General features: G+C 40.0%; 1 protein-coding gene across 1 annotated transcript in view; it reads left to right on the top strand.

Moving 5' to 3' along the window:
• The window catches only part of PLCXD3 (phosphatidylinositol specific phospholipase C X domain containing 3), a 235,152-nt gene that overhangs the window by 114,064 nt on the left and 93,729 nt on the right, over nucleotides 1-27,359 (top strand). Inside the window, exon 2 of the mRNA XM_075543014.1 lies at nucleotides 21,778-22,486. Within this exon, the coding sequence (XP_075399129.1) occupies nucleotides 21,778-22,486 (709 nt within the window). The remainder of the gene's footprint in view (nucleotides 1-21,777; nucleotides 22,487-27,359) is intronic.

The following is a 27,359-nucleotide window of genomic DNA, read 5'->3' as shown; positions in this document are numbered from 1 at the left end:
ATCTAAGTGAGGTATAAACTAAATCCACTTGGAAAAAGGACACCAGGCTGTGGGCTCAAAGGATTATGAATAGCAAAATCCAAATCTGAAGGAGGAAACAGTGTCAGAATTTCATTTGTAAACACCAGTTTTCAGAAGCTATGGATGACAGTGGAAGCACAAATCCATTTGGAGGGTCTCCATGTGGATTAAGCCTCCACTCGGACCCCAGTCTAGGGATGTGAAGAGGGGTGTGTGTAAGTCCGGGTCGACTAGAGAAACAAATTCATAGACACACATGTAGATGTATGGGAGAGGTTTATATACAAGAGGAATTGAACATTGAGAAAACATCCCAGCCCAGTCCAGTTGAAGGCCATAAGTCTGATATTAGTCCATATGTCCGATACCAATCTATAAAGTCCTCTTCAGACTCACGAAACACATGCAATGAAGCCAAATGCAGGACGATCACAAGCCAGTGAGTAGAAAGTCTTTGGGTCCCCTGGTGTTGTAAGCATCTCAGCGCTGGCAGGGGTCTCTCTGTGGCTTCTTCTACCCTGCTTGGTTCTTCGGCCTCTAGGAGTTGGGGATCTTTATTTACGAAACTTTAAAATTTGACTCTGAGATCTCAGGCTACCCTGTCTTCCTTCCTGCAGATTTTCTCCTGCGTTTTTGTAGAGTGGTCTAGTTTTATGGGATCCAGTTGTAAAGGTGTTCCGTGTTTTCAGTTGGCTGTCATGCCCGATAAACTTCCTAGGCCCGTATGCTTTCCTATGTCAAGATCTTTTAGTGTCAGAGAGTCTTTGAGGTACGATCTTGAGTAACAAAACACATACACACATATAAATCACAGGCAAAAACGAATCTTAAAAGGGAGATCCGAGACACTGAGGCAAATGGAAAAGGCTAAAATGAGAAGTGCCTGTTGCCTTGGACGAGCAGATGAAGGAAGAATGAAATTGGAGGAGGCCATTGTCATTAGTGGGCAGCAAACGAGCTCATTATCAGTGTGGTTTTCTTATTCCCTGCTCCGTGGCTCCCACCGCCAGGATCTCCAGTGTTGCACATTCGGAGAGGAGTCAGCCAGAAGTAATGAAAAAACCAGAGCCTGGTGGCATCCTGGGCTACACACTGAATTGCTAAGCATAAATTCGATGGTTTCAACCCATCACAAGAGGCTCCAGGGGACAAAGATGAGACTGTCTATTCTTGTAAATATATGAGGTCTCAGAAACCCAAAGGGGCAGTTCTCCCCTGACTCTGAGAGTCATTATGCATTGGAATTGACTTGATGGCAATGAGTTTTATTTTTCTTTGACTGATTTTTTGCTTAAATTAGTATTTAATTGATATATTATGGGTATAATTGCATGGTTTTTCATTTGACAGATAGTGCACCCATTATATCAATTTTAGATGTAATGCAGACATGGATTTTATTTGAAAGTAAGGTGTAGATGTTATAGACAGACCCATGCTTGATACTCTACCTAACCAACTCTATCGCATCTTAATAACAAACGTGAGCTTTGAGCTGAGTGGTTTGTGAACGCCTGCGTCATATAATATGCGTGTGTGTGTGTGTGTGTTCTTAGGTTTCTGGAAAATATGTAGCATGAACATAGCACTTTTCAGAATCTCCACTAGTGGTACATATATTTCCATCTTTAGAGACTAGTTTGTGTGATCTGCCCCTATACACATTGCTTATTATTGCAGCTCTGCTTTGAGGTTGGAAAGCAAAAGGAAGTATATTTCCCTCAACATTAGACTCAAATCCCAAGGGTGGGGGAAGAGAAAGGGATATTGGGGGAAGACCAAGCAGGAAATAAGCCCCTCTCCTCAAATCCTTCCTTACTAAGGAAAGATCCAGTGGCTGGCAGGAAGCAGGGCTTGGGGAGAGCAGCCCAGAATCAAAGGCTCGTATTTCAAGGAGCTGTTCTTTCTGTGGCACAAACATGATTCAAGGTAATGTTTTGTTATTTGAGATTTTCATTATTTATGAAAGGAAAGCCAATAGTGCCAGGCATGCAAGAACAAAGCCAAGTCGCTGGACTTCAGAGGGCCTTCCGTCCTCAAACCCAAGAGAATTTAATGCTTGCTCTGGTTATTTTGTTCTCCTTAGAGGAAAAATGCAATGGCACTTTTCACTCAGAAGACTTGGTTTTAGTTCATTCTGTGTTTTTGTGTGTTCTAAACTAAAATTACTTTTCAAGAGGCCTCTTATTCTGTCTTCCTGTGGGTGAATTTGACCTTCCATCTTTTCGGTAGTGGTTCAACATGCCCACCATTTGCACCACATCGGGATTCCTTCTTCTCATAAATGGATGACTAATGCTCTGCTGGGAATGTTCCTCTCAAATATTAGTAATTTATAAATAAGTACTTCCTGGCTCAAGCACTTTCCAATTCGGGAAGCTGCCCTCACTAATTCTGCGTTGTTAGGTTCAGAAGGTTACGAGGCTGTTATTGCTAGATTCATATAACACCGTTCATAGCCAATGGAGCCTGGCGGTAGAGTAGGCTGTGTGTTGGCCTGCTACCAGCTTTTCTGTGGGGAGAAGATGAAGCTTTCCACTCTCGCAAAGACTTACAGTCTCAGACAGCCACAGAGGCTGTAGACTTTTTTTTTTTAAATGAGGTTGCTATAAGTCAAAATTGACTTGATAGCAGCAATAAAGAGTCCAAAATAAAAAACTTGGAGAATGATTCCACTTGATTCTTAGCTGAGTGCTCAGACTGATGCTGCCCCAGGAAGGTAGAATTCACATTGAATGGCTTCAAGGAAATTGGACAGGAATTTAGGCATGCTGTATTTTGTGGGCTCTCTCTTAATTACCTTTCTTTGCAATTCTGATGATAGTATGTTAAAGCAAAGAAATTCCCATATAAAAGGAGCCTTAATAGATTCACCAAGCATAGCATTTGGAGCCCATTTGCTTTTCTGACTCTTCATGGGAACCCTGCTGCTCCGAAGCAGTTCACTGCCCCCTCAGCGTAGGTTTAATAAATGGCCTGATACTTTACAGAAGTTGTGATGGATGTTGAGCTTCTTTACGCCTGAGAGGCATCGATACATCAAGACTTCTCAAGCTTAACCTCCGAGATCCTGGATCAAAGATTTAAGAAGTCATTCTCTCTTTACATCTTACTATCTCTGAAATGTGACAAGAGAGCAGACTTGACACAAGTATGAAATATGCAGATTTGCCCAAAGAGAAATTTTAACGTAGCTATCTTGATGTTCCCTCTTAAAAGAAGTCAACTCAGAATTCCATGAGATATGGTGATTTGATTTAATATTTAATTTTTAAAGTATGTGTATTTGTTGTATCAAGTATACAGATTAAATTACAATGGCATAGTTTTAATGATCTGTTCAACTCTTTTTTAAATGTCTGCGTTTGTAGTGCACATTGTGCATTAACTTCAGTGATGCATGATACCTTGTATCTTCCAAAAAGATCTTACTTCCATGGTGGAAGTCTGCAGCAAGTGAGGAGGACTTGAAGTACTTATTGGGGAACATAAAGGATTGCAGCCTTCATTATGGATTACAACTCACTGTACAGAAGGTTAAAATCTCACAACTGGACCAAATAGGTGACATCATGATAAAGGGAGAAAAGGTTGAAGTTGTCAAGCACTTTTGTCTTGTTGGATCCACAAGCAATGCTCGTGGAAGCAGCAGTCAAGAGATCAAAAAATGCATTGCATCCGGTCAATCCGTTGCACAAGACCTTCTTAGAGTGTTGAAGAACAAGGACGTCACTTTGAAGGTTAAGGTGCCCGTGACCCACGCCATGGTACTTTTCACTCATGTGCATGTGAATATTGGACAACAAAGAAGGATGGCCAAAGAAGAATTGATGCATTTGAATTATAATGTTGGTAGAGACTATTAAAAGTACTGCGTAATACCAGAAAGACAAACAGATCTGTCTTGGACGAAGTCCAGTCAGAATGATCTTTAGAAGTGAGGTTGTTGAGTCTTTGTTGCATGTACTATGGAAACGTTAGCAAGAGAAACCATCCTTGGAAAAGGTCTTCATGCTTAGTTAAAGAGAAAGTAACCCAAAATGAGGAAAACCGTCAAGGCCATGGATTGACAAAGAGGCTGCAGCCATTTGCTTAAGTATGACAATAATCGTGAAGATGTTGCAGGAGTTGTGCATATTGTTGCCATGAGTTGGAAGGCACCCAACAACAAACACCACCAACAGCACCACAGGGGTGACCTTTTCTGCTCAGGTTTCATCTGAGGCTCACATAATTTGATCAGCTTAATCAATGAAGTCTATGAAAATTAAGGAGACTAATTTAGGCTCTTAGATAGGTATAAAATGAAGTGGTTGCTATGTACTTACTTATTTTTTCTGTCAGCCTGATCATCATCAATTTATTTCAAATAAAGTGAGCTGATTGTGTTCCAAACTGAGGACAAGCTATCTGTGAATTAATAATTATTTGATAAGCTGGTTTTTTTGCCTCCTCCATTATAATTACATACAGGATTGTGTTAGGGTGAATGGTCTAGAGAAACAAACCAGCATCACTCATACTTGTATAAGGAAGAACTTTATCAAGAAGACATCCCAGCTCAGGACAATGTGCGTCTATAAGCCTGATCTAAGGCCTAAATCCCTCTTCAGACTCACATAGCTGCATGCCAGTGATACAGAGTGATGAACCAGGGAGCAGGAAGATCACAGGCTGGTAGGTGCAGAGTTGTGTGGATCCAAAAATCAGTGGAAATGTGTCAGGGCACCAGCAGCTCACAATGGAGAGCAGTCCACAAGGGGCCTGCCCTTGAGCCAGGCAGTGTCTAAGCAAGCAGCCGAAGGAGCAGGGAGAGAGAGCAGTTCTCGGATTCCTTCACTCTGGTGAAGGCTACATGACCAAAGAGATGTCATCTCGCTACCACTTGCTTGGCAGATTTGGCTCCACCCCTCGTGCCTAGTCATCTCTAACTACCACAACGAGTAAATTATGTTTGTTATAAATGCCATCAGGAATAGGGTAGCGTGGATCCCTCCACTAAGACAGCATATACTGAGGCCAGAGTTTAGTATTATAACATAGGTGTATAACCTCTCAAGGCTAGAGTGCATACCACGTATAGAATTAGGTAACAAGAAAAGTTCAGACTTTTAATACTCTTTCCGAAAGTAGTATTAAAGAAAGATTGAACAGTAGCATTCAGCAGATGACCAGGCTGTTTACAGCAGGCTAACATGAAGATGAGATTTTAGTTTCCTGGGGTAGGAACAGGATAGACATGCAAATATTTCTCTGACCCTTGGCAGTTGAGTGATGCCAACACATAGTGACCAAATGAGATGGAGTAGACCTTCCCCCTAGTATTTCCAAGGCTCTAATCTTTTCAGAAAGATTACCACCTTTCTCCTGTGGAATCATGGGTAATGTCTAAATGCTCACCTTTCAGTTAGCAACTGAGAGCTTCACAACAGCATCGGCAAGGCTCCTTATTAGATGTTGTGGCAGTCATTTAATTTGTTGTCAATTTAAGGAGTAAGAGTGTAGGGGTGGAGTCTAGGCCGTCAATCTGGCCAATGAGACTTCTGTGGGCATGGCCTTCTGAGAATTCTGGGAAATCGGGTACTTCCTCCTTGGAGGCGGAAGACACCTCTGTCTCTCTGCCACTCCCTGGGAGACATTGCAGAAGACAAGACACCTGGATTCAATCAGACCTCGGAAGCCGGAGAAGCCACAGAGAGACCCCTTGCCAGTGCTGAGATGTTTCCAATGACACTGGATCCAAAGACTTTCTACCCACTGGCCTAGGATCTTCTGCATTTGATATCATTGCCTGTGTTTCACGAGTCTGAAGAGGACTTTATAGATTGATATCAGAAATATGGGCTAATGGACTTGATGTGGACTGGGCTGGGATATTTTCTCAATGCTCACTTGCTCTTATATATAAATCTCTTTCTTATACACATATGTGTGCCCACCAATTTGTCTCTCTAGTCTACCCAGATTAACACAGATGCTATCTATTTGTGACAACTGGCCCCCAAATAATAACCCTTAGTCAGTTTACAATCTAGTGTATGTTGGAGATGAGGGAGGGATGGGTGTCAGGGGAAAGGGAGGAGGCTTTGTAGATGGAGAACAAGATGTAAAAAGTGAATGAGCATGACAAGTGTTAAGTATCTTTTAATACTCATTAGTTGATGACCAGAAGGAAAAAGGCTCGACCACAGAGAAAGAGTGCACGTGGCCAATAAAAGACGCCAAAGATTTTCGTAAACACGAGGCAAGAGGGCGAGTTTTACTCCCAACCTCTGCCTTCCCAGGGAAAGGAGAGATGGCGACAACTGTACTTTCTCCCTGGAATCGAGCCTCCCCAAACAAACCCAGCCTCCCAGTTCCTCTCCCAGCAGTGTCCCCTAGGTTCCCAGATGGAAGGGACGCCTGCTTCCCACTCCTGTCACGATGGTCCTATTCTCACAAAAGGGAGATCAAATATGCAGAAAAACGTTGCCAGAACGCGGGAGTCTTGAAACCTCTCATGCTGTGCCAAGTGACAGGAACCGGATGGGCTAGGAAAGGGAGCCCACAAGCTGTCACCAGGCATGAAGAGCCGTTGTTATTGTGAGTCAGAATGAGCTTGCAAGGTCAGGACAGGGAAATGGGAAGGGCACCAGCATGAACATCGTGAGCCATAACCCAAGGAGGTTTGGGGCCTGAAGGTTCGTGGATGGAATGACACATATCGAAAGTTGATATGTTTTATTTGATATTTACTCAACCCCTAATTTTATATCACTTCATCTGGAGCTCAAGGCCAAATTGAGAAACCAACCAGAGATTCATCCCAAAGAGTTTTGTTTTTGGTGTTTTTAATAAATAGCACTGGAAAAGCAGCGAATGAAGGGGGATAGTACTCAGTAGACTTTGCAGATCAGTTTGCACGGCATGCATGACAGAATGCATCTTATTCACTGTGTAACAAGGAATAGCGTCATTTTGATTGATCAACATGGGCAACATATTACATAAATGAGAAAGAGCTTGCTTTTTAAAAGTTACATCATATAAACCTAAATCCCATGATTTAGATCATCTGTCTTCTCACTCAGATACTCCAGTGCATATGTGTCTAGGCACAGACATGTTCTCAGCCTCAAGCAAAGAGATATTTGTAACATAGTGACAGAGTGAGAGCTGTGGGTCTCCAAAGTCTTCTGCCTTTGCCCCCTTTCTATGACTCTCTCTTTAGTGGAAAATATTTGAGTGTTTCACATGGATTTCAACTTTTGCAGGTTTTACTCTAGTGCCATAAGAAAAATACCAGTTAAATTTTACAGCCTTGTATGGGTCTTTCATGTACATGATTTTATTTGTCTCTTATAAAACTCTAATAAGTAGGTGTGAAAAGTAATTTAATCAATTAGAAGACCCAAGGAAGAACCCTAAGTCATCTGGAGACCTTCCAGTGTCAAACCGTGACTTAGTGATTGAGCTTCCATTCCAGTCTAGTCCCCTGCTATCTGCTTCACTACTTTCAATGCATCATACAGCCCTCGTGCTTCAACCTAAAAGAACAATTTAAGTGAATCACTTTCTTGGCAGACCAAGCTAGAATGTCAATGCCTTGTGATATCTGATGTAACATTAAAAAGAAATCAATGCTACCATTTTAAACAAAAAGCTAAAATATAAACTTAAAAAATTTAGTTAGAATTTTAGCTATTTAAAAATATTCTCTAGTTGTATTGTTCTAGTTTCGGAGAGAAAACAAACGACAACCTGTATTGACATTTAAATTTTACATAGAAAGTTTTTTTATATACACCCACAAATTTAACTCTTTTTAAAGTATCTAGCTGATAAACCAGATGTAGGTATAAGATGGAATACTGAGAATTACACAACTAATCCTGAATAAACGTCCCACTGACTTTGTGTCAATTACTACTTATAATTACCTAATACCTATATGGTAGCTGAGGTTGTAGTTCTTTGTAGGATCAGGTATTAGCCAATAGAAGGAAGGAAAATAGGAACGAAGAACATATGTAAGCAAATGACATAACTGTAGACCTGTCCAATTTTTTAATTACTTAAATATCAATAATTAAAAAAATTCAACTCAAAGCAGACACAGTTTTAATTTTTAAAAATCTCAGTGGTTTGCTATCTACAAGAAACTCACAAATGGGTTAAAAGTAAAAAAATGACACACCATGTTAATATTATGCAAATAGATTACTAAGAATAATGGATATTACTAAGAAGAAAGAGTAACATTATAATAGAAAATAATAATATATCAGCAAAACATAAATTTCATAATTTTTATGCACTTAAATGCAGAATTCCAAAACACATTGAGCAAAAATTATAAGGAGAAATTACAAAATTCTTAATACAGTTGGGCAGGTAAAAGAGAGGGAGAGAGAGATTTCCCAACATTAGAAATTTGCATCATCTGCAAAGACTCCATATGGTGCCGTGACTGTCAACTGCACTTTGCCAGGTCAAACCCACTCGTTGCTCCTCAGTAAGAAGGTGGAGCTGCCCGTGCCTGTGAAGATTCACCCTCTCAGAACCCTTACGGAGTAGTTCCACTAGGAACTGCATAGTTAAATGGACTCAATGGCAGTGGATTCAGTTTGGTTTGAGCTTATTATTACAATCTTATAGATTTTAAAAGAGGAACAAGAAAGTACTATGAATAATTTCCTGTCAGCAAATTCAGCAACTCAGGGGTTAAAAACAAAAAAGAAGCATATTTATTTTCAAAACCATTTTCCTGGGAGCTAATACATATTGCAATACCTGAATTATTCACTCAAACAGAACAAATCCTTACACGGCTTGTTTACTATTTACATGCACAATATGTAGTTTTTTAAAAAAAAAGTATTATTACCAAAAATGAATCAAGAAGAAATAGCTCACGTTCATTATCAATATTGAAGTTTTATTAAAAACCTTCTCATAATAAAACTCTAAAACTAGCTGGCCATACTATTTATATGACTCAACATTTATGAGATAAATAATACATAAACAGAACAAATTCTTTCAGAAATAGAGGAGTAAATATTTTCTAATTCACTTGTGACATTGATATATGAGTATGAATATCAAAACCAGACAAAGAAAATACAATATAGACTAGTAGGTTTCACGATTATATACATAGAATCACTTATAAAATTATAACTCAAGGAAAAGAATAATACAGCATTAAAGCTTAGATTTAATATAGGGATTCAAAAGTAGTTTTAATAGTCATATGATCATTCCAGTAGATGCAAAAGAACGTCCTGATAAAATTCCATATTCATTCAGTTAAAAGATTCTTGTAAAACTAGGGTATTTCTCTATCTAATAAATTGTATCTCCAAAAACTAAGCTAATATCATAATTTTAATAGTACAAGACATATATTTTTAAGATTAGAAACAAGGCAAGAATATCCAATTATATATTTTATCATCTATATTTTACAGGAGATTGTAGTTTGTTGCAATATGTTAGGAAAAAAATAAATGAAAGACATACAAATTGGAAATAAGAAATCATGGTCCTCTCCAAAGGCTTCCTCAATGTCCTCATAATGTTGAAGCAGAAGAACAGGAGAGGGAGAGAGTCCCCAAGAAGAAAGTCACATCTTTTTGTAACCCAATCTTGAGAATTATTTATATGTTTGTAATATTTTAAAATATTTCTCTTTAGAGTTTGTGACTCAGGTTTATTAGAAGTCAATATTCTGTTAATTAGAAGCAAATAGAAGAGCATGGATTACCTACTCAAACAGTAGGGATTAAAACAGGAAGTGAACAGGAGGGACTAGGATTAATTGGGGGTCCTTTTTAGAGGCTTCCTGCCATAATAATCCAGAAACATAATAATCCAGAAACAATATGGTGCTGCCACCTACGGATATGAATCATTACCGAAAGAATACCCATATACAGATCATCAGTGGATTTCAGCAAATGTCCCAAGGTAATCAAATGGAGCAAATGACAATATTTTCAATAAATGGTGTTTGAACAATTGTGCATCGTTTAATATTTTGACCCTCATCTCATGTCTTGCAGGAAAATTAGCTCAGAATATATTGTTGACTCAGACATCCAAATTAATACTATATACATTTAAAAGAAAGCATTGAAAACATACTGGAATTTTAAAAGACACAGAAAGCACAAACCACACACACAAAATAAATAAATTGGACTTCCTCATAATTTAAAACGACCGCTCTTTTAAAGACATCTTTAAGAAGTGAAAGACAAACCTATTCTACAGCACCACAGAATGATTTTGAAAATGCTCCATTATGTCCATATGAATTTGCAATAACAGTAAGAGCACGTGAAAAGATGCATGTGGTTATGTAATGCTGATGTAAGGTGCCATCAAATGGGTTTGAGTTAATGAGGACCGTATAGCCAACAGAAAGACACCGTGGCCTCTCCTGCCCCATCTTCACAACTACTGTTATGCTGGGGGCCATGGTCCCAGCCACTAAATCAATCCATCTACATGATAAGTCAAGATGAAGCCTGTAAGCCAGTATGACTATGTGAATAAAGGGATCATTCAGTCTTGGAATGTTACTGTTTTCTTAAGATACCTTGAGTATTGAATATGGTATTTGGCTCGCTGGGAGAATGATAGTGGCATTACATATGGAACATGCTGGTCAAATTTGATTCTTACTTTAAAATAAAAGTAGAAAGAGAATACTATGATTTCTTCCCACAGCCAAATGGATTATGTTTACCCTGAATTATTGCCAAATGTTCGTATTTTGAATGGAGTTTTTGCTGAGATATCTGTTGAAAGAATGTTCTTATGTATAAGGCTATATCTTTATCTTTCCTCAGATTGTTTATTAAATTATGAGATACCTCAAGGCAAGAACTCTGTCTAATTGTTTCTTTTACATCTTCAACTATTTGATGGTGAGAAAAATCAACCAGCTGAAGATGTCCCCGTTGGACACTGTGACCGTGACTCGGGGGAGTCCGTTACCCCGGTAGCCTACAAAGCCTTTTGCATTTAGCCAATTAGTCCCTGTTACTTTTTAATTCTTTACAAGATCCCATTGTAACTCCCAGAACTTATTTCTTCCTCACTGTCTGATACAAAATACTACCTAAGAATGTGGATCATACTGCGCTGTAAGTATTTGCCTGTGTGAATCACACGTCAAGCTGGAAAGCCGGGCGTGGGAGCCAGCTTTTCTTGTCTGTTGCATAGGGATAGCACCCACCCAGTACTTTAAGAATGTGTGACTGAACGAGTGCTAAACGAATGAAAAAGCCAGGTGTTTTTTCCATGAAGTACAATTATTTCCACGAAGCAAACATTTGCAAAAAGAGAATTAGTGGATCTTATTTTCTACAGAGAGAGGCTAACTTACCTTGTTGTCAAACAGATTGCAATCAAACAATATCTCCATAAGCAAAATAAATTAGTACGTTTTTGTAATCTAAGGAGATTTTAGTCAGAATCCGGCAACTGCCTCAGGTAGTTATATCACTTTTTACTTACCATGTCAAATAGAGCATACTTGCAAATATAGTCTCAACTAGAGCATAGTAATTTTATGTTGGTACAAATAGGGGTATTTTAAGTTATGCTTTATACACTAACAAAATAATTTAACAAATATTTTATATAATATTGAGTAAAATATTACCATAAATATAGTGGCTTTCAGCCTTCAGTATAGATTACAACTCAACCCAAAGAAAATGAAAATCCCTGCACCTGGACCAATAGATAATACCATGATATGTGGAGACCAGATTGAAATTGTCAAGGATTTCAGCATCAAGTGGCTTCCAACAAGAGATTTATTATCTCACAGCTCCAGTGAATCAGGAGTGTAAGAGCCAGTTAGTTAGGGAGTCCTCTGAACACCAGCCCAACAAGCAGAGTTTAAGCCATTGGTCATGGCTGCTACTCATTTCAAACTCAGGGTCTTCTTCTACTATATTGGTTGTTGGCACAATTCAGTTCCTTTTAGTTAAAGGAATGAGGTCCCCTCCCTTCCCCCCTCCCCTGCCACTTGCCACATGGCCCTGTGGCATGAACAACAGGAAAGTATATGCAGCTTCTGTTCTCCTGCTGCCGGCGGGTCTGCTCATGACCACTGCCCTCTGCGCCACACCAAGTTAACTGGTTAGGGACCTCAGTTACATCTGAAAAAAATCAAAACAAAAGTTACTCTCCAATAGCCCATGATATTTACCATATTCAGAAGATGGGTGCTATCTACAAGGATGTATACCAGAAGGTCTACCTGTCACACGCATATTGAACATACAGTGGGCACCTAGTGCTCGAAGTACCATCCTCGCTTCTCAAGGCCCTAAAGAGATCTTGTACAACAGATTTACCTAACACAACTCATTTTTTCATTTCTTGAATGATGTTTCCACAATCATTGATTGTGGATCCAAGTAAGATGGAATCCTTGACCACGTCAATCTTCTCTCCAGTTTTCCTGTTATCTGTGAGGATTTTGATCTTCTTTACATTGAGTTGCAATCCACACTGAGGGCTTGGAGATCCTAGATCTTCATCAGCAAGTGCTTTAAGTCCTACTCTGCATGTTGTGTTATTTGCATACCACAGGTTGTTAATAAGCCTTCCTCAAATCCTAGCCTCATTCTTCTTCAGATAAACCAGCTTCTTTGTTGATTTGCCCAGCATGCAGATTGGGAAAGTATGGTGAGAAGATTCAATTGCCTCAATCTTGTGAACATTGGACATTGACTAAGGAAGGCTGAAGAGCAATTGATACATTGGAATTGTGATGCTGGAGAAGAATCTTGAAAGTTCCATGGACTGCCAAAAGGACAAACGGATCTTGGAAGAAGTACAGTCACAGTGCTCCTTAGAGGCAGGGATGGCCAGTCTTCATCTTACATACTTTGGACACGTTGTCAGGAGACAACACGTCCACAGTCCCTGGAGAAGGCCATCATGTTTGGTAAAGTGGCAGTGAAAAAGAGAAGGGCCCTCAAGGAGATGGATTTGGGGCCATGGTAGCAACAATGAGCTATGGGAACAACTGTGGGGTTGGCACAGGACCAGTCAGTGTTTTGATCTGTTAGACTTGAGGATGCTATGGGTTGGAATGGACTTGATAGCAACTAACAACTATGAAACATACCAGAAGGTCAACAATTCATGTATCGCCATTTAAAAAGCAGGGCTTTCCATGTGTAATTACCTTTTTCTCAACTATGTTCTAAATTGTATATGTCTGGCTAACCTTCTGATATTAACGATGGAATTACTTATTCCTTATGGGGAGAAATTATTCTCTTCTTCAATAAAATGATAATGCCTTCTTCAAAATGAACCAGGGACACACATAAACTACATACTGATGAGTGGACTTTGGGCTCACACTTAATCCTAGCCCTAATCTAAGGAAAATTAGTTCATATGGCATGACCTCACTCAATACTTGCCTTCGTGAGCGATCACTGAGGTATGGATGCTGCAGCAAAGTGTGGTGAAGAAACAAGATGGTGCCCGGCTACCAGTAAGGATAGTGTCCGGGACCTTAAAACCTTTTCTCAATGCAAGTAACCATCTAAGTGAGGCATCATCTAAACCCGTGTGGGAGAGGCATACCAGCCTGCGTGATCCAAGGTTTATAGCAATGCAATTCACACCGAGAGGCAGGGTTGTGCCAGAGTTTAAATTCTGAACACCCAGTCAAACGAAAGCTGTGGATGACAGTGGAATCCCCACATCCACTTTGGGTCCCCATGAGTCTCCAACCATCATGCAGAGACGTGAAAAGCTTGGCTCGCCGGCAGCTAGTGCAGAGCCCAGCCTCCACAGCTGCCAGCGTTCTAAGGAGTGCTCGTGTAGTTGAAAGGGAAACTAAGGAAACATCAGACAAGACAAGACCTCCTCATTAGAATCAAACCCGAGAGCGAGAGGAGGAGCTAATGCATTCTCTGACATGTTCATGCATACACATACATAACAGGAAGGGGGTGTGCTAGAGACATGTGTAACAGGAAGGGGATGTGCTCGAGTTAGCCACATGATGGGAAGAGTCATACATAACAAGGTGGGCTTGTTGTAGAGCTAAGATGGAGGCTTAACCTTGGTTCTCCTTGGACTGGCTTGACTTTAGGTGTCCTGAGCTCTTCTCCTATGATCCTGATCAGTCAGGAGTGGGCCATACTCAGGGTGTGGCAGCCAGTAGGGCCTGATTGCTCTCCATGGCGGCCACGTTCCTAATAGAAACATCTTTAAGTAGCCTATTATCAGGGGAGACTGGGGATGATTTTCAGTCAGGAGAACATGGTGGAATTCATCTCCAACTCACAAAGATGAAGGTCTTCCTCCGCCTAAGTCTGTCTCTCAGACTCCTTAAACATGAGCTTTGAGAATGGGTCCACATACACTCTCTTGCCCGTTCTGTTTCCCACAGCGAGCATTGTAAAGTTGATTAAGGCAGATGTGCGTACGTTAAAATCTAACACGGTATCATTTGATCTCCCTTTTGAACCATTTTAAGTTTGTTGCAATTTGTAATGTTTTATAGTTCCTTTTAAATTGAGGATTTTCTGTTCTATTTTGTCATTGTTCTTACGGATTTCTTTTGCTGCTGTTGTTGGTGTCTCGATTTCAGCTTGTCTGTTATCTCTGTTTATAAAATTGGACTAGGTAAGTATGGAGGGTCAAGAAGTGGCAGAGGCTGTTTTGGGGAGATGGGAGGCTAACAACAATGAGAGTGAGAAAGAAGGGAGCATTCTAAAATGGGTGGCGTATCTCTTCTTAAGATGACGGACTATTGAGTTATATGGTGTGAATTACATGCCTATGTAACTAATTCAAAAGTAAATTTAATTAGTTTATCTTTATCAAAAATGGGACTATTGATCACAAATCATCTTTTTTTAACTCCAAAAAGTTACTCTAGCCTTTATTCATGATCTATGTGTGCATATTTATCAATTTATGCATATACAACTCCCCTCGGTTGTAATGGACATTCCACTAGAGGAAGAACTGCTTTCTACTCAGTGATTTGGGTGCGACTCAATTCCTGTGGCCTCGTGGACTGAAAGCCTTCCTGCCTTTCTTGCTAGAGGCACCCTTCGGTTCCTTGTTATGAGGCAAGCCAACATGGCGGGGAATTGCTGGGTATCACACATGGTTTCGCATTTGACTACTAACAAAGAGGTTGGTGGTTTGAATACACTGAGAGGCCCCTGGAAATCCAAAACAACCCAGCCGTTGGAAACCCTATGTGTTGTTATTAGGTGTCATCGAGTCAGCTGTAACCCATAGCAACCCTATACAAAACAGAAGGAAACACGGCATGATCCTGCACCATGTGTCCCCTGGTTCAGCCACCGTGTCAACCTGGGTCTTATAGGGCCTTCCTCTTTTTCTCCACCCCTCCACTTTCCTGAACATGATGTCCTTCTCCAAGGACTGGTCTCTCCTGACAATATGTCCAGAGAATGTAAGACAAAGTCTTTCCATCCTTGCCTCTAAGGAGCACTCTGGCCTTCTTCCAATACAGATCGGTATTTCATTTTAGCAATTCATGGCACTTTCAATATTCTTCTCCAGCAACACAGTTCAAATGCATCAATTCTTCTAGGGTCTTCCTCATTCGATGTCCAACTGTCACATGCACTTGATGCACTGGAGAATGCCATGGCTTGGGTCAGGTGCCCCTTATTTCTCAAAGTAACATCCTTGCTCGTCAATATTTCAAACAGGTCTTGTGCAGCAGATTTACCTAATGCAATAAGTCTTTCGATCTCTTGCTTCCATGAGCTTTGATTGTCAATAAAAGTAAGACAAAATCCCTAACTATCATATGGACCATACTGCCTGAAGGAAAGCAGGCTGAGCAGAAACTAACAAAAGTACCGATTTAAAAAAAAAAGATAAAAATTGGTTTGTGTGTTTGTTGGTTTTATTATTCAAAACCATAGCAAATTGGTTGGATTGTGCTGAGTATGAACTTGGAGTGACCAAGAGCAGCTCCTGTCTGAAGAAAAGGGGCAGCTTGAATCCAATATTGAGAAGCCAACGTGAGACTCAAGATAATAGCATCCTCAAATTCCATGCTCAAGATAAGGATTTTCATTTGTTGTTAAAGGTGGAGACTTTGGGAGCCCGGGAATACTGAGTCAGTATATTAGAACACGAGGCTAGATAAGTCAAAATGCTGCTGTAGCCATTATCCAAAAAGAATGCTGTTTGCCACTCTCTTGTTCATGGGCAGATGGGCGATAGATGTGGCTTTCTATCCATGTAAATAGTTCCAGTTTTGGAAACTCAAATTATCAGTCCTACCCTGTCCTACAGGGTCACCATGAGTTGATTGGCTTGATGGCAGTGAATGTTTGAGTTCATGGGCAGGGCTTCCTGGTTTTAGAGGCAAAAGCTACTTGAGTTGTTTTTCTTTTTCCCTCTCAATTGTTGTAAGGACATAAAGAGCTGATTTGTTTTTATTCCGAGTTCAAACAAATAGGAAACTTCACGTGTTAATCAAAATGATGAAATAGAGGAGAGAGTATCATTCAGAACAACATTTAAAAATTGGAAATACTCCTTTTGGGCCAATACTAGGTGATGTATGTTCTCCCAAAATGCATGGGCAGTGCTATGAATCTTGTGATGATTTAATTATCTTCTCCAAATAATATACACAGCATATCACTGACAGTGCATCATTCTGCACCAGAGGCTGTGCATAAGCCTCTGAGATTTCTGGATTAAAACAAATATTAGTGGAAGTCTTCCTGTTTTTAATTATTATTTTGTTTTTAGCTTTACCTTTTTCTTTTTTTAAACCTTAACATCGTATTTTCCTCGAAGGGCGACACATAACTTAATCTATAACTACTTTGTACATTCACAGGATTTTCAAATAGTCTTAGTTTTCATTGCCATATTATTAAAACAAAGAAACAAACAACTCCTACTTCTACCACCTCAATTCTGACTTGCAGTGACCCCAGAAAGGCAGAGTAGGATTTCTCCCTAAGGCGTGTGCAAGTGTACCTCTCTCTGAGAGCAGGCAGCCTCATCTTCCGCTGGCAAAGAAGCTGATGCATTGGGACTTCGAACATTGCGGTTAGCAACCCAATGCCTCACGCACACCACCTCCACGTATCTGCATGCTAGACGAATCTAAAGCCATAGTTAACGCAAAGAGTTAATCGCAGGAAGAAACAAATGAATCCTCTGTGAAACTTTTGTGCGTTCTTCCATTATATCTTCTCCCAGATTACAACAATCAACCCTCACCGCCGTCCAGTAGGTTCCAATTCCCAGCAACACCAGGAGAGTAGGACTCTGCTTTCCAGGCTGCAAGTCTTCAAGGGATGAGAAACTCTCCCTTCTCCGTGGTGCAGATGTTGGTCCTTGGGACAGGGCAGCACGTCCCCCTATGCCACCGAGGCTCCTTCATGAGATGATGGAAATAACTCAGCATCCACCTCTGTGCTTAAGCTCACTACGGTTTTTCACTTTGATCACGTGTGCGTTATTACATTTTGCTGGGAAGCTAAGAGTAAAAAGTAGCGGAGTAGACAAGCTATAGTAACGCCTACAGAAAGGCCTAGATCCATATCAGCTGTTTGGGGCTTTTGTTCTTTAGTGTGAAAAAAAAACAAGTTGTTGTCAAACACAAATAAAAGACAGTGAACATGATGGGGTTTTCTGAGAAGCTTTCAAAGTGGTCGTTACAAGGGATGCTTGTTCGTAAATGAGAAGCTGGTGTGCGTCTCAAGGACGACGTGGCCCAGCAGTGAAAGGGCCCCGGTGGAGTAGTGGGCACTGAGCGGGGCCGCTGTGCATGGTCAGTCGCTCATACTCATCAGCAGCTCCTCCTGGGAAGACAAGCCTGTCTATGGCGGTCAGATTGGACAGCCCCAGGGGCCCACAATCCTAGACAGTTGCTGTGAGTCAGAATAGACCCCAGCCATTTGGGTTTGGTTTTACCTTTGTTTCAAACGCCCCCAAAATCTTTGAACTTTTATTTTGATGTGGCTTAAAAAAAAAACCCAAACTATTGAATCCTAGATCATTTAAACTAGATCTCATCTTCAATTCATCCTTTATTATTTCTTTCTTAAGCACTCCTCTCGGTGGATGCTGAGCTGTGAGACCAGTCTGGTTAGCTTTTTCCTTTAAAATTACAACCAACTGTGCAGCAACTGAGAAATCCATGCGCTGCGATTGAAATCCCTATCAAAGTACACCAGTACCAGATCCCAACTGCCAGTGTTGCATCTAAGACCATGCTGACATTTCCTTAGGATTCAATGTCCTTAAAATATAGACAGTGCAGAGAGTTCCAGATTAAATTGAACATGTCATTTCTGTAATTGGGGAGGTGGGATAACTTTCATTGTTTTGGGGAAAACCCGACAAATTCTGAGCAATTCTCTGTTTCAAATCTTACAGATGATGATTTGCAGATATCAAAATAGTCTCCAAAATGCTTTCTCTGATGATTTACCGTGGTATCTGAAATCTCCCCTCGTGTGTTTCCCATGGCAGGTTGAAGCGAGATGGAGAAAGGCAGGTGTATGCATAGATGCAAATGGAGGTTTAGACAGATGTTGATGGGACACATCCGTAGACATGTTTCTGTCACTGGAAACCCCTGCTTCAAATAGCTCATCAGAGAAAGGCCCTGAGGAGATGAATGGAGAGATTTAGAGGTGTGTGTGTGTTGAAGTGTATGGAATTAGTGAAAGAATGGGGGGGGGGGGGATCAGTGGTTCCGTGGATGGATTTTCACCTGGGAATTCTGCGTCAGATCCGCAGCCAATGAGCAACCCCTCCTCTGTCAGAAGTTGGCATGTTGCTTTGATGCTGAACCCATTTCATGGGAGCTTTCAGATTAAGGCAGGCTAGGGAGGGAGGTCTGGTGATCTACTTCTGCAATCAGACAATGGAAACCCTCTGATTTAAGGGGCGTTTGTTCCTTCACCAGTCCCGGGAACGGTGCAGGAGCAGGGAGAATCTTGTCCCGTCGTGTTTGGCGTGGGCATGATTCAGGAGCCACCATGGTGGCAGTTAGCAACAGCAGTGAAAGCACTGGACAAAGGCGCTCTTGGGGTACCTGGATCAACCTGGAGCAGCAGACTTAGGGACAGCAAGAGCATAACAGATGGAAATGATCGTCCTGGGACAGGGGATGGAAGATGAAATGGTGTGCAGGAAGTTGCTTGTCTCACATTTTCTTGTCTCGGTATGTGTTGCCTCCACAGTAATTAACAACTGAGCACTTTGAAAATCAGAAGTTGAAGCACATTTGTCCTTTACAATGTAGGGACACATTAAAAATTAAATTTAGCTATTCAGCATGTCATACTCAAGAACTAAAGGAAGCTTTAAAAATAAGATGTACCCCTGAAATAACTTTTAACTTGGGGTCCACATATTTTTTGAAATGGCACTCTATACTTGTATGCATATCTTATACACATCTATTGCTATATCTCTGATATTTGTAATTACCAAAAATACATGATCCTGGTTCTTCCTAGAAAGAAAATCTTCTACATTAAAAGAAAACAAAAAACTTCAAAGAAACTTTTAATTTTTGAGAGAATATATCTGTTTAGAAGTAGTCTAAATAATTTTCAAATGTATCAGCTGTGTTAACTTGTAAGACATATTCATTTTTAATATCTAAAAATGACTTGACCTAAATGTAATTTCCAATTGCCCAATCCAAAGCAGGACTGATACTGATTTATCAGCATTGCACTCTTTCATTGCCTTATTTAAGGAGCCCGGTGGCATAGTGGGTTATTCATTGTTCTACTAAGCCACAGGGTCATCAGTTCAAGGCCAAAGGCTGCTCTGTGGAAGACAGATGAGACCTTCTGCTCCTCTGAGAACTTACAGCCTCGGAAACCCACTTGGGCAGTTCTTCTCTATCCTTTAGGGTTGCTTTGAGTTGGAATTGACTCAATGACAATGGATTTTTTTTATTGCTTCATTTATCCTCCCGTTGATTACTTGATCTATTTGTACTTTTCAAAGTGTGTGAAGATACATTTTGTATACTGATTTTCTGCTTGCTTCTTTATGCAGATGAGGCAAACTTTCTATGTTTAAAGTCAACCAGAATAAAAGGAAAGGGCAAGATTTAAAACAAAATATTTCAGAACTAGTGAATCTCAAGAAATCACACTGTATGGTAGTCACTTGTTGGATAGATAGATGGATATAGATAACTGTATGCGTGCATTAAGTTGTTGTTTAAGATAAATAAAAGATTATAGTTTGAGTTTCAAAATGTTGATCAGAAGGTATTTTCCTATCATTGTCCAATAAGTTTTGGACTGTTGAGTCCTCTGCGTATTATAAACCAGTGGCTTTCAAGTGGATTCCAACTCATGGTTGTCCCATGTGTGTCCGAAGAGACATGTGCTCCCTAGGTTTTGCTTCAATGAGAACTAAATTTGGAAGACACATATGCAATGAGATATGTCAGTTACATGATCTTTGCATATAGAGTTCAGTAACATTGAGTATGTCTATCATGTTGATCAAACATCACCATGTCCTGTTAGTAAAGTTTTCTCTCATTCTCAGCAAAAACAATTCAACATCACCTAAATGCTGTGTCACTGCCCAACTTGGAAGCACTATAAACGTTGCTTTCCACATACTTGCCTATTCTAAATATTCCATATTAGTAGACCATCGCTGTTTTCTTTCCCTTTGTGACTGATTTACTTGGGTGTTCATAATGTTTGCCATGTTTGCTCGTGCTGTAACAAATGTTGGGAGTTAATTTCCCCTATGGCTGAGTGATATTCATATATATAATTTTGTTTATATATCCATCTGTTAATGGAAATGAAACTATTTCCACTCTTTGTCTATTGTCAATAATGCTGCAGTGAACATCAGTGGGCAAGTATCTATCTTTCTGTTTTTAATTCTTTCAGATGTATCCCTCTGAGTGGACTTGCTGTCTCGCACAGTATTTTAATGTCTACCTTTGTGGGGGACCATAAGACTTTTACACAGTGGCTGAGCCACTTTTCAGTCTCATCAGCAATACGCGAAAGTTCCGATTGCTCCACATCCTTACAAGCACTTATTACTTTTTGTTTGCTTATTGTTATTATATTATCTCCATAGGTAATGATGGATATTTGAATGTTTTGTTTTATATACTTATTTTAAATATATAAACATTTATAATTACAAATATATTTTCCTTAGGACTGAATCTTTTAATGCATTTACCTTTACTCTAGTTTCGAATATCCCATTTTATTATTCTGAATCACCGTGCGCCCATGTTGTGTTCTGTTGAATCAATTCCAGCTCGAAGCGTTCTGTATTACAGGGTAGCACCATCCCCACTGGGTTTTGTAGCTGATTATTCAGAAACAAAGTGGCAGACCCTTTTTTCCAAGGCAGCTCTGTTTAGATTAGAACCTCTAACCCTGTGGTTGACAACTGAGTACATTACACATTCCCACTACCAAGAAGTCCCTGTTTATGGGGCCTTCAAAAAGTTAATGGAAAAATAGAATTAAAAGGTAAATGGAACTTTCTGGAGCCACTTGTACCATATCAGGCTATCAAAAGGAATCTCCGATCACGTGAGGATTTGCTAGGTAAATGGTGCTTAGCATTTCTTTGGTGTCTATGAAGTTGTGGTATGGGCTCTCGGTATGAGAAAAAAAGAGAAACCGAGGAGGACAGAAGAACTGTGCTCTTAGGGCTGAGACATAACTATTTTCTATCTTATTCTTCTAGGATCTCATGATTCCTTCAGCTTCTACATTGATGAAGCCTCGCCGGTAGGGCCTGAGCAGCCAGAAACTGTCCAGAATTTTGTCTCTGTGTTTGGAACTGTGGCCAAAAAGCTGATGCGAAAATGGTTAGCCACTCAGACAATGAACTTCACTGGTCAGCTGGGAGCTGGCATTCGGTATTTTGATCTCCGAATTTCCACCAAGCCCCGAGACCCTGACAACGAACTGTACTTTGCTCATGGCTTATTCAGTGCCAAAGTCAACGAAGGCCTTGAGGAGATCAATTCATTCCTCACCGACCACCGTAAGGAAGTAGTATTCTTGGATTTCAACCACTTCTACGGGATGCAGAAATATCATCACGAGAAACTGGTCCAGATGCTGAAAGACATCTATGGAAACAAAATGTGCCCAGCGATTTTTGCCCAGGAAGTAAGTCTACAGTACCTGTGGGAAAAGGAGTACCAAGTGCTGGTCTTCTACCACAGCCCGGTGGCTCTGGAAGTACCCTTCCTCTGGCCGGGGCAGATGATGCCAGCACCCTGGGCCAACACGACCGATCCAGAAAAACTGATCCAGTTCCTGCAGTCCTCCATCACCGAGAGAAGAAAGAAGGGTTCCTTTTTCATATCCCAGGTCGTGCTGACGCCCAAAGCGAGCACTGTGGTGAAAGGAGTCGCCAGTGGCCTCCGAGAAACGATCACAGAAAGGTAAGTGCTCTTAAGGCGTCAGGAAACCTCTTCAAGGAATTTGGCCCAATTCATCGGGCTAGGAAGGGACGAAGCTAGAAATTCATACTCATGCATCTTAAGGTGATGTCCATCTCTGTTTTCATAGCATACCTTTTCTCTTTTGTGTCTAGCTTGGCAGACTCCAAAGCTACAAGCCACTAGAGTGGGAAGATTCGTACAGAATGAATCATAACTAACTTCTGTTTTTAGGTTTTAGCTGCAATCTCCAAATTACTTAAGATTTAAATATTTTGAATATGCCATGCAAGAATAGGGCCCTTCCTATGACTTCTGAAGAAGCGTTGGTGGTGTGGTGATTATGAGTTGGGTTGCTAATCAAAAGGTCAGCAGTTCGAAACCACCAGCCATTCCTTGGGTAAGAAATGGACTTTCTACTCCCATAAAGAGTTATAGTCTCCTAAAACAACAGGGGCATTTTACCCTGCCCTATAAGGTTACTCTGAGTCAGAAGTGACTCAAAGGCAGTGACTTTGAGTTTCCTTTTTGTTTGTTTGCTTGGAGGCCTCTGAAAAGATCTACATTGCTTACATCCTTATGGTTTGCACTCCTGCTGCTGCTAAATTATCCCAATCATTATGTAGGGAGATTGGCCCACACAGCCTTACCTGTCTCTCCATGTGTCGATTGAGACATAGCACTGCCTCTTTGTTTAATTTCTGCAATGGTTTTTATACTTTACTAAAGAACCGAGGAGTCCAGAAAGGTCTCATAGTTGCAGTAGGGCAGAGCATTTAAAATAGAATTTTAGGCTTATCTGTATTTTGAAATCTTCTTGCCTGAGACTTCTTCTTCTGGTGACATATAATGGGGTTTGTTTTTTGTCCTTAGCAATCCTTCCCACTCTCTTCCCCACCCCTCCCTCTATCCCTGTTCTGCCTCTTCCTCACCTCCATTCATTCTAAACCTTCAATGGAAGAAGTTTCATTTGTTAGTTTTCCCATATTGACCATGAAAGGGTTTTCTTTTTCTAGATTTATTGCTCTGATAAATTTTAGGAAAACCTTTGTCCAGATGAAATTCCTGCTTTATATATAGGCCAGCAATCATGCCTGGTGCTTCCCTGTGTTGGGACCAGCTCTGACGAAGTCATGACTGCAATGGATAACTTTGTGCTCTAGTACAGGATTATTAAAGTGGCATTTGAGGGGACAAGGTCAATAAGAAAAGTGTTGAATTGTGTAGTCTACACAAATCTCCCAAAGGGTTCATAATGCATATTAGCATATTAAAGGCAGTAGCATATAGTGCAATGAGAAATCATGTTAGATTTAACTAATACAATGTCTTTCAGGCATTTAATTTTTTTCTCTGTGTAACAGTCCATATAATTAATTTTGAAAAACTGCCCTTTGACATCTGCTCTAATTTAGAGCTTCTTTTTCCAGAGCATTTTTCCCCCAGAGTATTTTATTGTGGTAAAAGTTTGCAGTGCAAATTAATTACCCACTCAACAGTTGTGCTCATTTTGTATCATGATTTCATTTGGAATTCCTGTGATATAGCAGCACTCTTCCCACTTTCCCTCTGGGTCCCCATTTCCATCGATGTTTCTTGTTCAGAAGGCCCTCCTTGTCTTCTCAACTTTGTTTTTTGGACAAATACTGTCCTTTGGTCACAGGTGGTTGATTGTGCTCAGGAACATTTGTTCACTTTGTAGACTTGTTTAGCGGAAAGGTGATCCCAAGAGGTCCAGGCTTGAAGAATGTTTAAAGACTGTAGTCTTAGAGGTTCTGTGTTGTCTTTATCAGACCATTAGATATGGTCTTTTTATGGTATTGAATTTTCCTCTACAGTTTTCTCCTAAAGCCTGTCCAGGACCTCTATTGTGCTTCTTATTGGATGGTCTATAGTGGTAGCTGGGTGCTATTTGATTATTCTGGCCTTAGGCTAATGGAGGCTGCGGTTTATATGGTTTTCCAGTGCTTGGCACTAAATGTTTCCTTGAGACTTTCATTTTCATAATTTATCTTTTCTTTAGACCATAAAAGACTAATAGTTGTACCTTATATTGTTGCTTGCAAGTTTTTAAGACCTCAGTCACTACTGACCAAGTGGAATATAGGACCCCATCTTTTTCGACTATGTTAGGCCAATTGACCTAGCTATCCCACAAGACTGTAAGCCTAAACTCCCAAGATCAGGGCTATAGTCCCTCCAGATTTTTATTATGGCTAAAATGTTTTCATAACATTGTCCCCTCATGCTCTACTGTATACATTGACCTATTTGTACAACATATAAATACATATGAAGAAATTTCTTATAAAAGCATATGTAGACTTGTCCTCTGACAAACTTACATATGCTCTTGGATGTACTTCCGCGTGCCATCCCACACCTGTTCACCTTACATATCTATCCACTTAGAATCATGGCTTGTTATCACGGATATTGCAGGATTGTGTAGGTAATAGTACTAAAGGACTTCAACAATTTCATGGAAATTTTAATCTCATTTTCCATGAATTTTGTGAAACTGCTCTGCTTCTCTAATGGTTACTTTTTACTGTTATGTAAAAGAATACTCCCAGTGCCTTCCTTTGCCTTGGTCCTGCTGGGTTGACCTCCCCCTTCATCCAAATTAATGCTTATCTAAGTCAGTGATTTTCCCTCCTTTGACCTTGATAACCACCAAATACTGTTTCTTTCTGAGTATAAACCTTTTCTTGGTCTTTAAAGTATAGTTGTTTCAAACAATAGTTGTCCTTTTGTAATTGAGTTATTTCTTTCAGTATAAAATCCTTCAGGTTATGAGTTATTTCACATATTCATTGGAATTGTTAATATCTATTGTTTTGTTATTATGTGTTTTTACCATAGTTGTTTTATCCATACTCTCATTGATTAATATTTAGGTTGTCTCCATATCTTTACTGCTTCAATAAACATGGATGTATATCTACTCATGGAATGGCTCTTATAGATCCCTTTAGTACATATACTAGTTCCTGGAAACATAGAATGGAAAAATGATGGAACTTTTCCACAAACTTTTTGAAGTTCTTCATACTTAGTAATGGCATCGCGGGGTCATGTGGTATCTCTATTTCTAACTTTTTAAAGAGGTATCATATGGATTTCCACGGTGGTTATGCCATTGTACAGCCCACTCAGAAAGCATGTGCTGGGGCAGAAATGGTCTTTCTTTGTTGTTTTGATTTGCATCTCTCTAACATCTCCTTCTCTCCACATAAAGTTGATTCATTTTTCTATCTTTTTAAAGAATATTGAAAACCTAGATCAAGATAATATTACATCTATAGATTTATTTGTGTATTGTTGTTAAATATCATTGAGTTGGTTCCAACTCATAGCAACCCTGTTATGTTAGTCCAGGTTGCCTAGAGAAACAAAGTCAGAGACACTCATATATATATGTAAGAGAGAACTTTATATCAAGAAGTAATTATGCATCAATAAACATCCCAGCCCAATCCAGATCAAGTTCATAAGTCTGATATTAGCCCATATATTTGATACTAGTCCATAAATTCTTCTTTAGACTCATACAGCATATTCAATGATGCCAAATGCAGGAAGATCACAGGCCTCTGGATCCACTGGTGGTAGAAGCATCTCCAGAGCTCTGGCTGCCATCAGCGGGGCTCCATGTGCCTTGTCAACAAGAATGTGAAGCAGAGAGAAAGAGTGTGTGGGTGTGTCCTGCCTCCAGGGAGAAAGAAAAGGAGTTCCCAGAATCCTCATGATTAGGCCACACCCACAGGAGACATCTTCATGCTCTGACCTGACTGATAGACTAGACTCCATCCCATCATTCTATTTATCGAGTTGACATGAAATTGTGTAACTCCCACACCTGTGCACAACAGAACAAATATTGCCCAATCTTCACAATTGCTGCCATGTCTGAGCCCGTTCTTATAGATACTGGGTTGGACCAGCCAGTAGGGGAGTTTCAGCTTTGTCACCGACCTTCTACTTTACTGAACATAATGTCTTTTTTTCCCGAGACTGGGCCTTCCTCATAACACGAACAAAGTGCCTGAGACAAATTCTCACTTTCTTCTCTTCTAACCAGCCGTCTGGCTCTAATTCTTCCAACACAGATTTGTTTATTCTTCTTATGTCCGTGGTATATTCAATCTTCTTTATAGGACTATAATTCAAATGCATCAATTATTTTTTAGTCTGCATTAATCATTTTTATCCACCTTTTGTATTCATATGAGCGATTGAAAATACCATGTATTGAATTAGACACACCTTTAGTCTTCAAAACAACACCCTTGATTCAAAATAATAGTTTTATTGACATACAATTCACATATTATACACTTCAATAGCTAAGTCATATTAAAACAAGTAGTATAATTATTTACAGTCAGTTCTAGAACATTTCTTCCTTCTTGAACTCATTATTAGGTCCTCATTTCCTTCCCACTTCCCCGACCGTGCCCCCAATAAGCCATTAATACAATTACACCGACCCTAATGGAGTTTACAGTGTTTGATAGCAAGGCAACTTATACCGCTAGCCCGTCATTAGCATGGATTTCCCTGAGGTTTAATCCATGTAGATACCTTTGCTTTTTAGCACTATAAGGCTTCTTTGCAGTAGATTCTCTTAATGTAATATGGCATTTGAATTTCTGGCTGCTGCTTTATATGCATTAATTGTGGATGCAAGTAAAATAAAATCTTTGACAAGTTCAACCATTTCTTCTTTTATTATGAAGTTTCTTATTAGCCTATTAGTGAGGATTTTTGTTTTCATTTGTATTGACATTTTCCCAATTTTCAGGTTTCTTTGATCCATTCTTCCTTTTATGCAAGTTTTTTTAGTAGTGCTTTTATAGTTTGTTTTGTTTTT

The sequence above is a fragment of the Tenrec ecaudatus genome, chromosome 2 (genome assembly GCF_050624435.1).
Source record: "Tenrec ecaudatus isolate mTenEca1 chromosome 2, mTenEca1.hap1, whole genome shotgun sequence".
Taxonomy (NCBI): Eukaryota; Metazoa; Chordata; class Mammalia; order Afrosoricida; family Tenrecidae; genus Tenrec; species Tenrec ecaudatus.
This window is presented reverse-complemented; position numbering and strand designations above follow the sequence as displayed.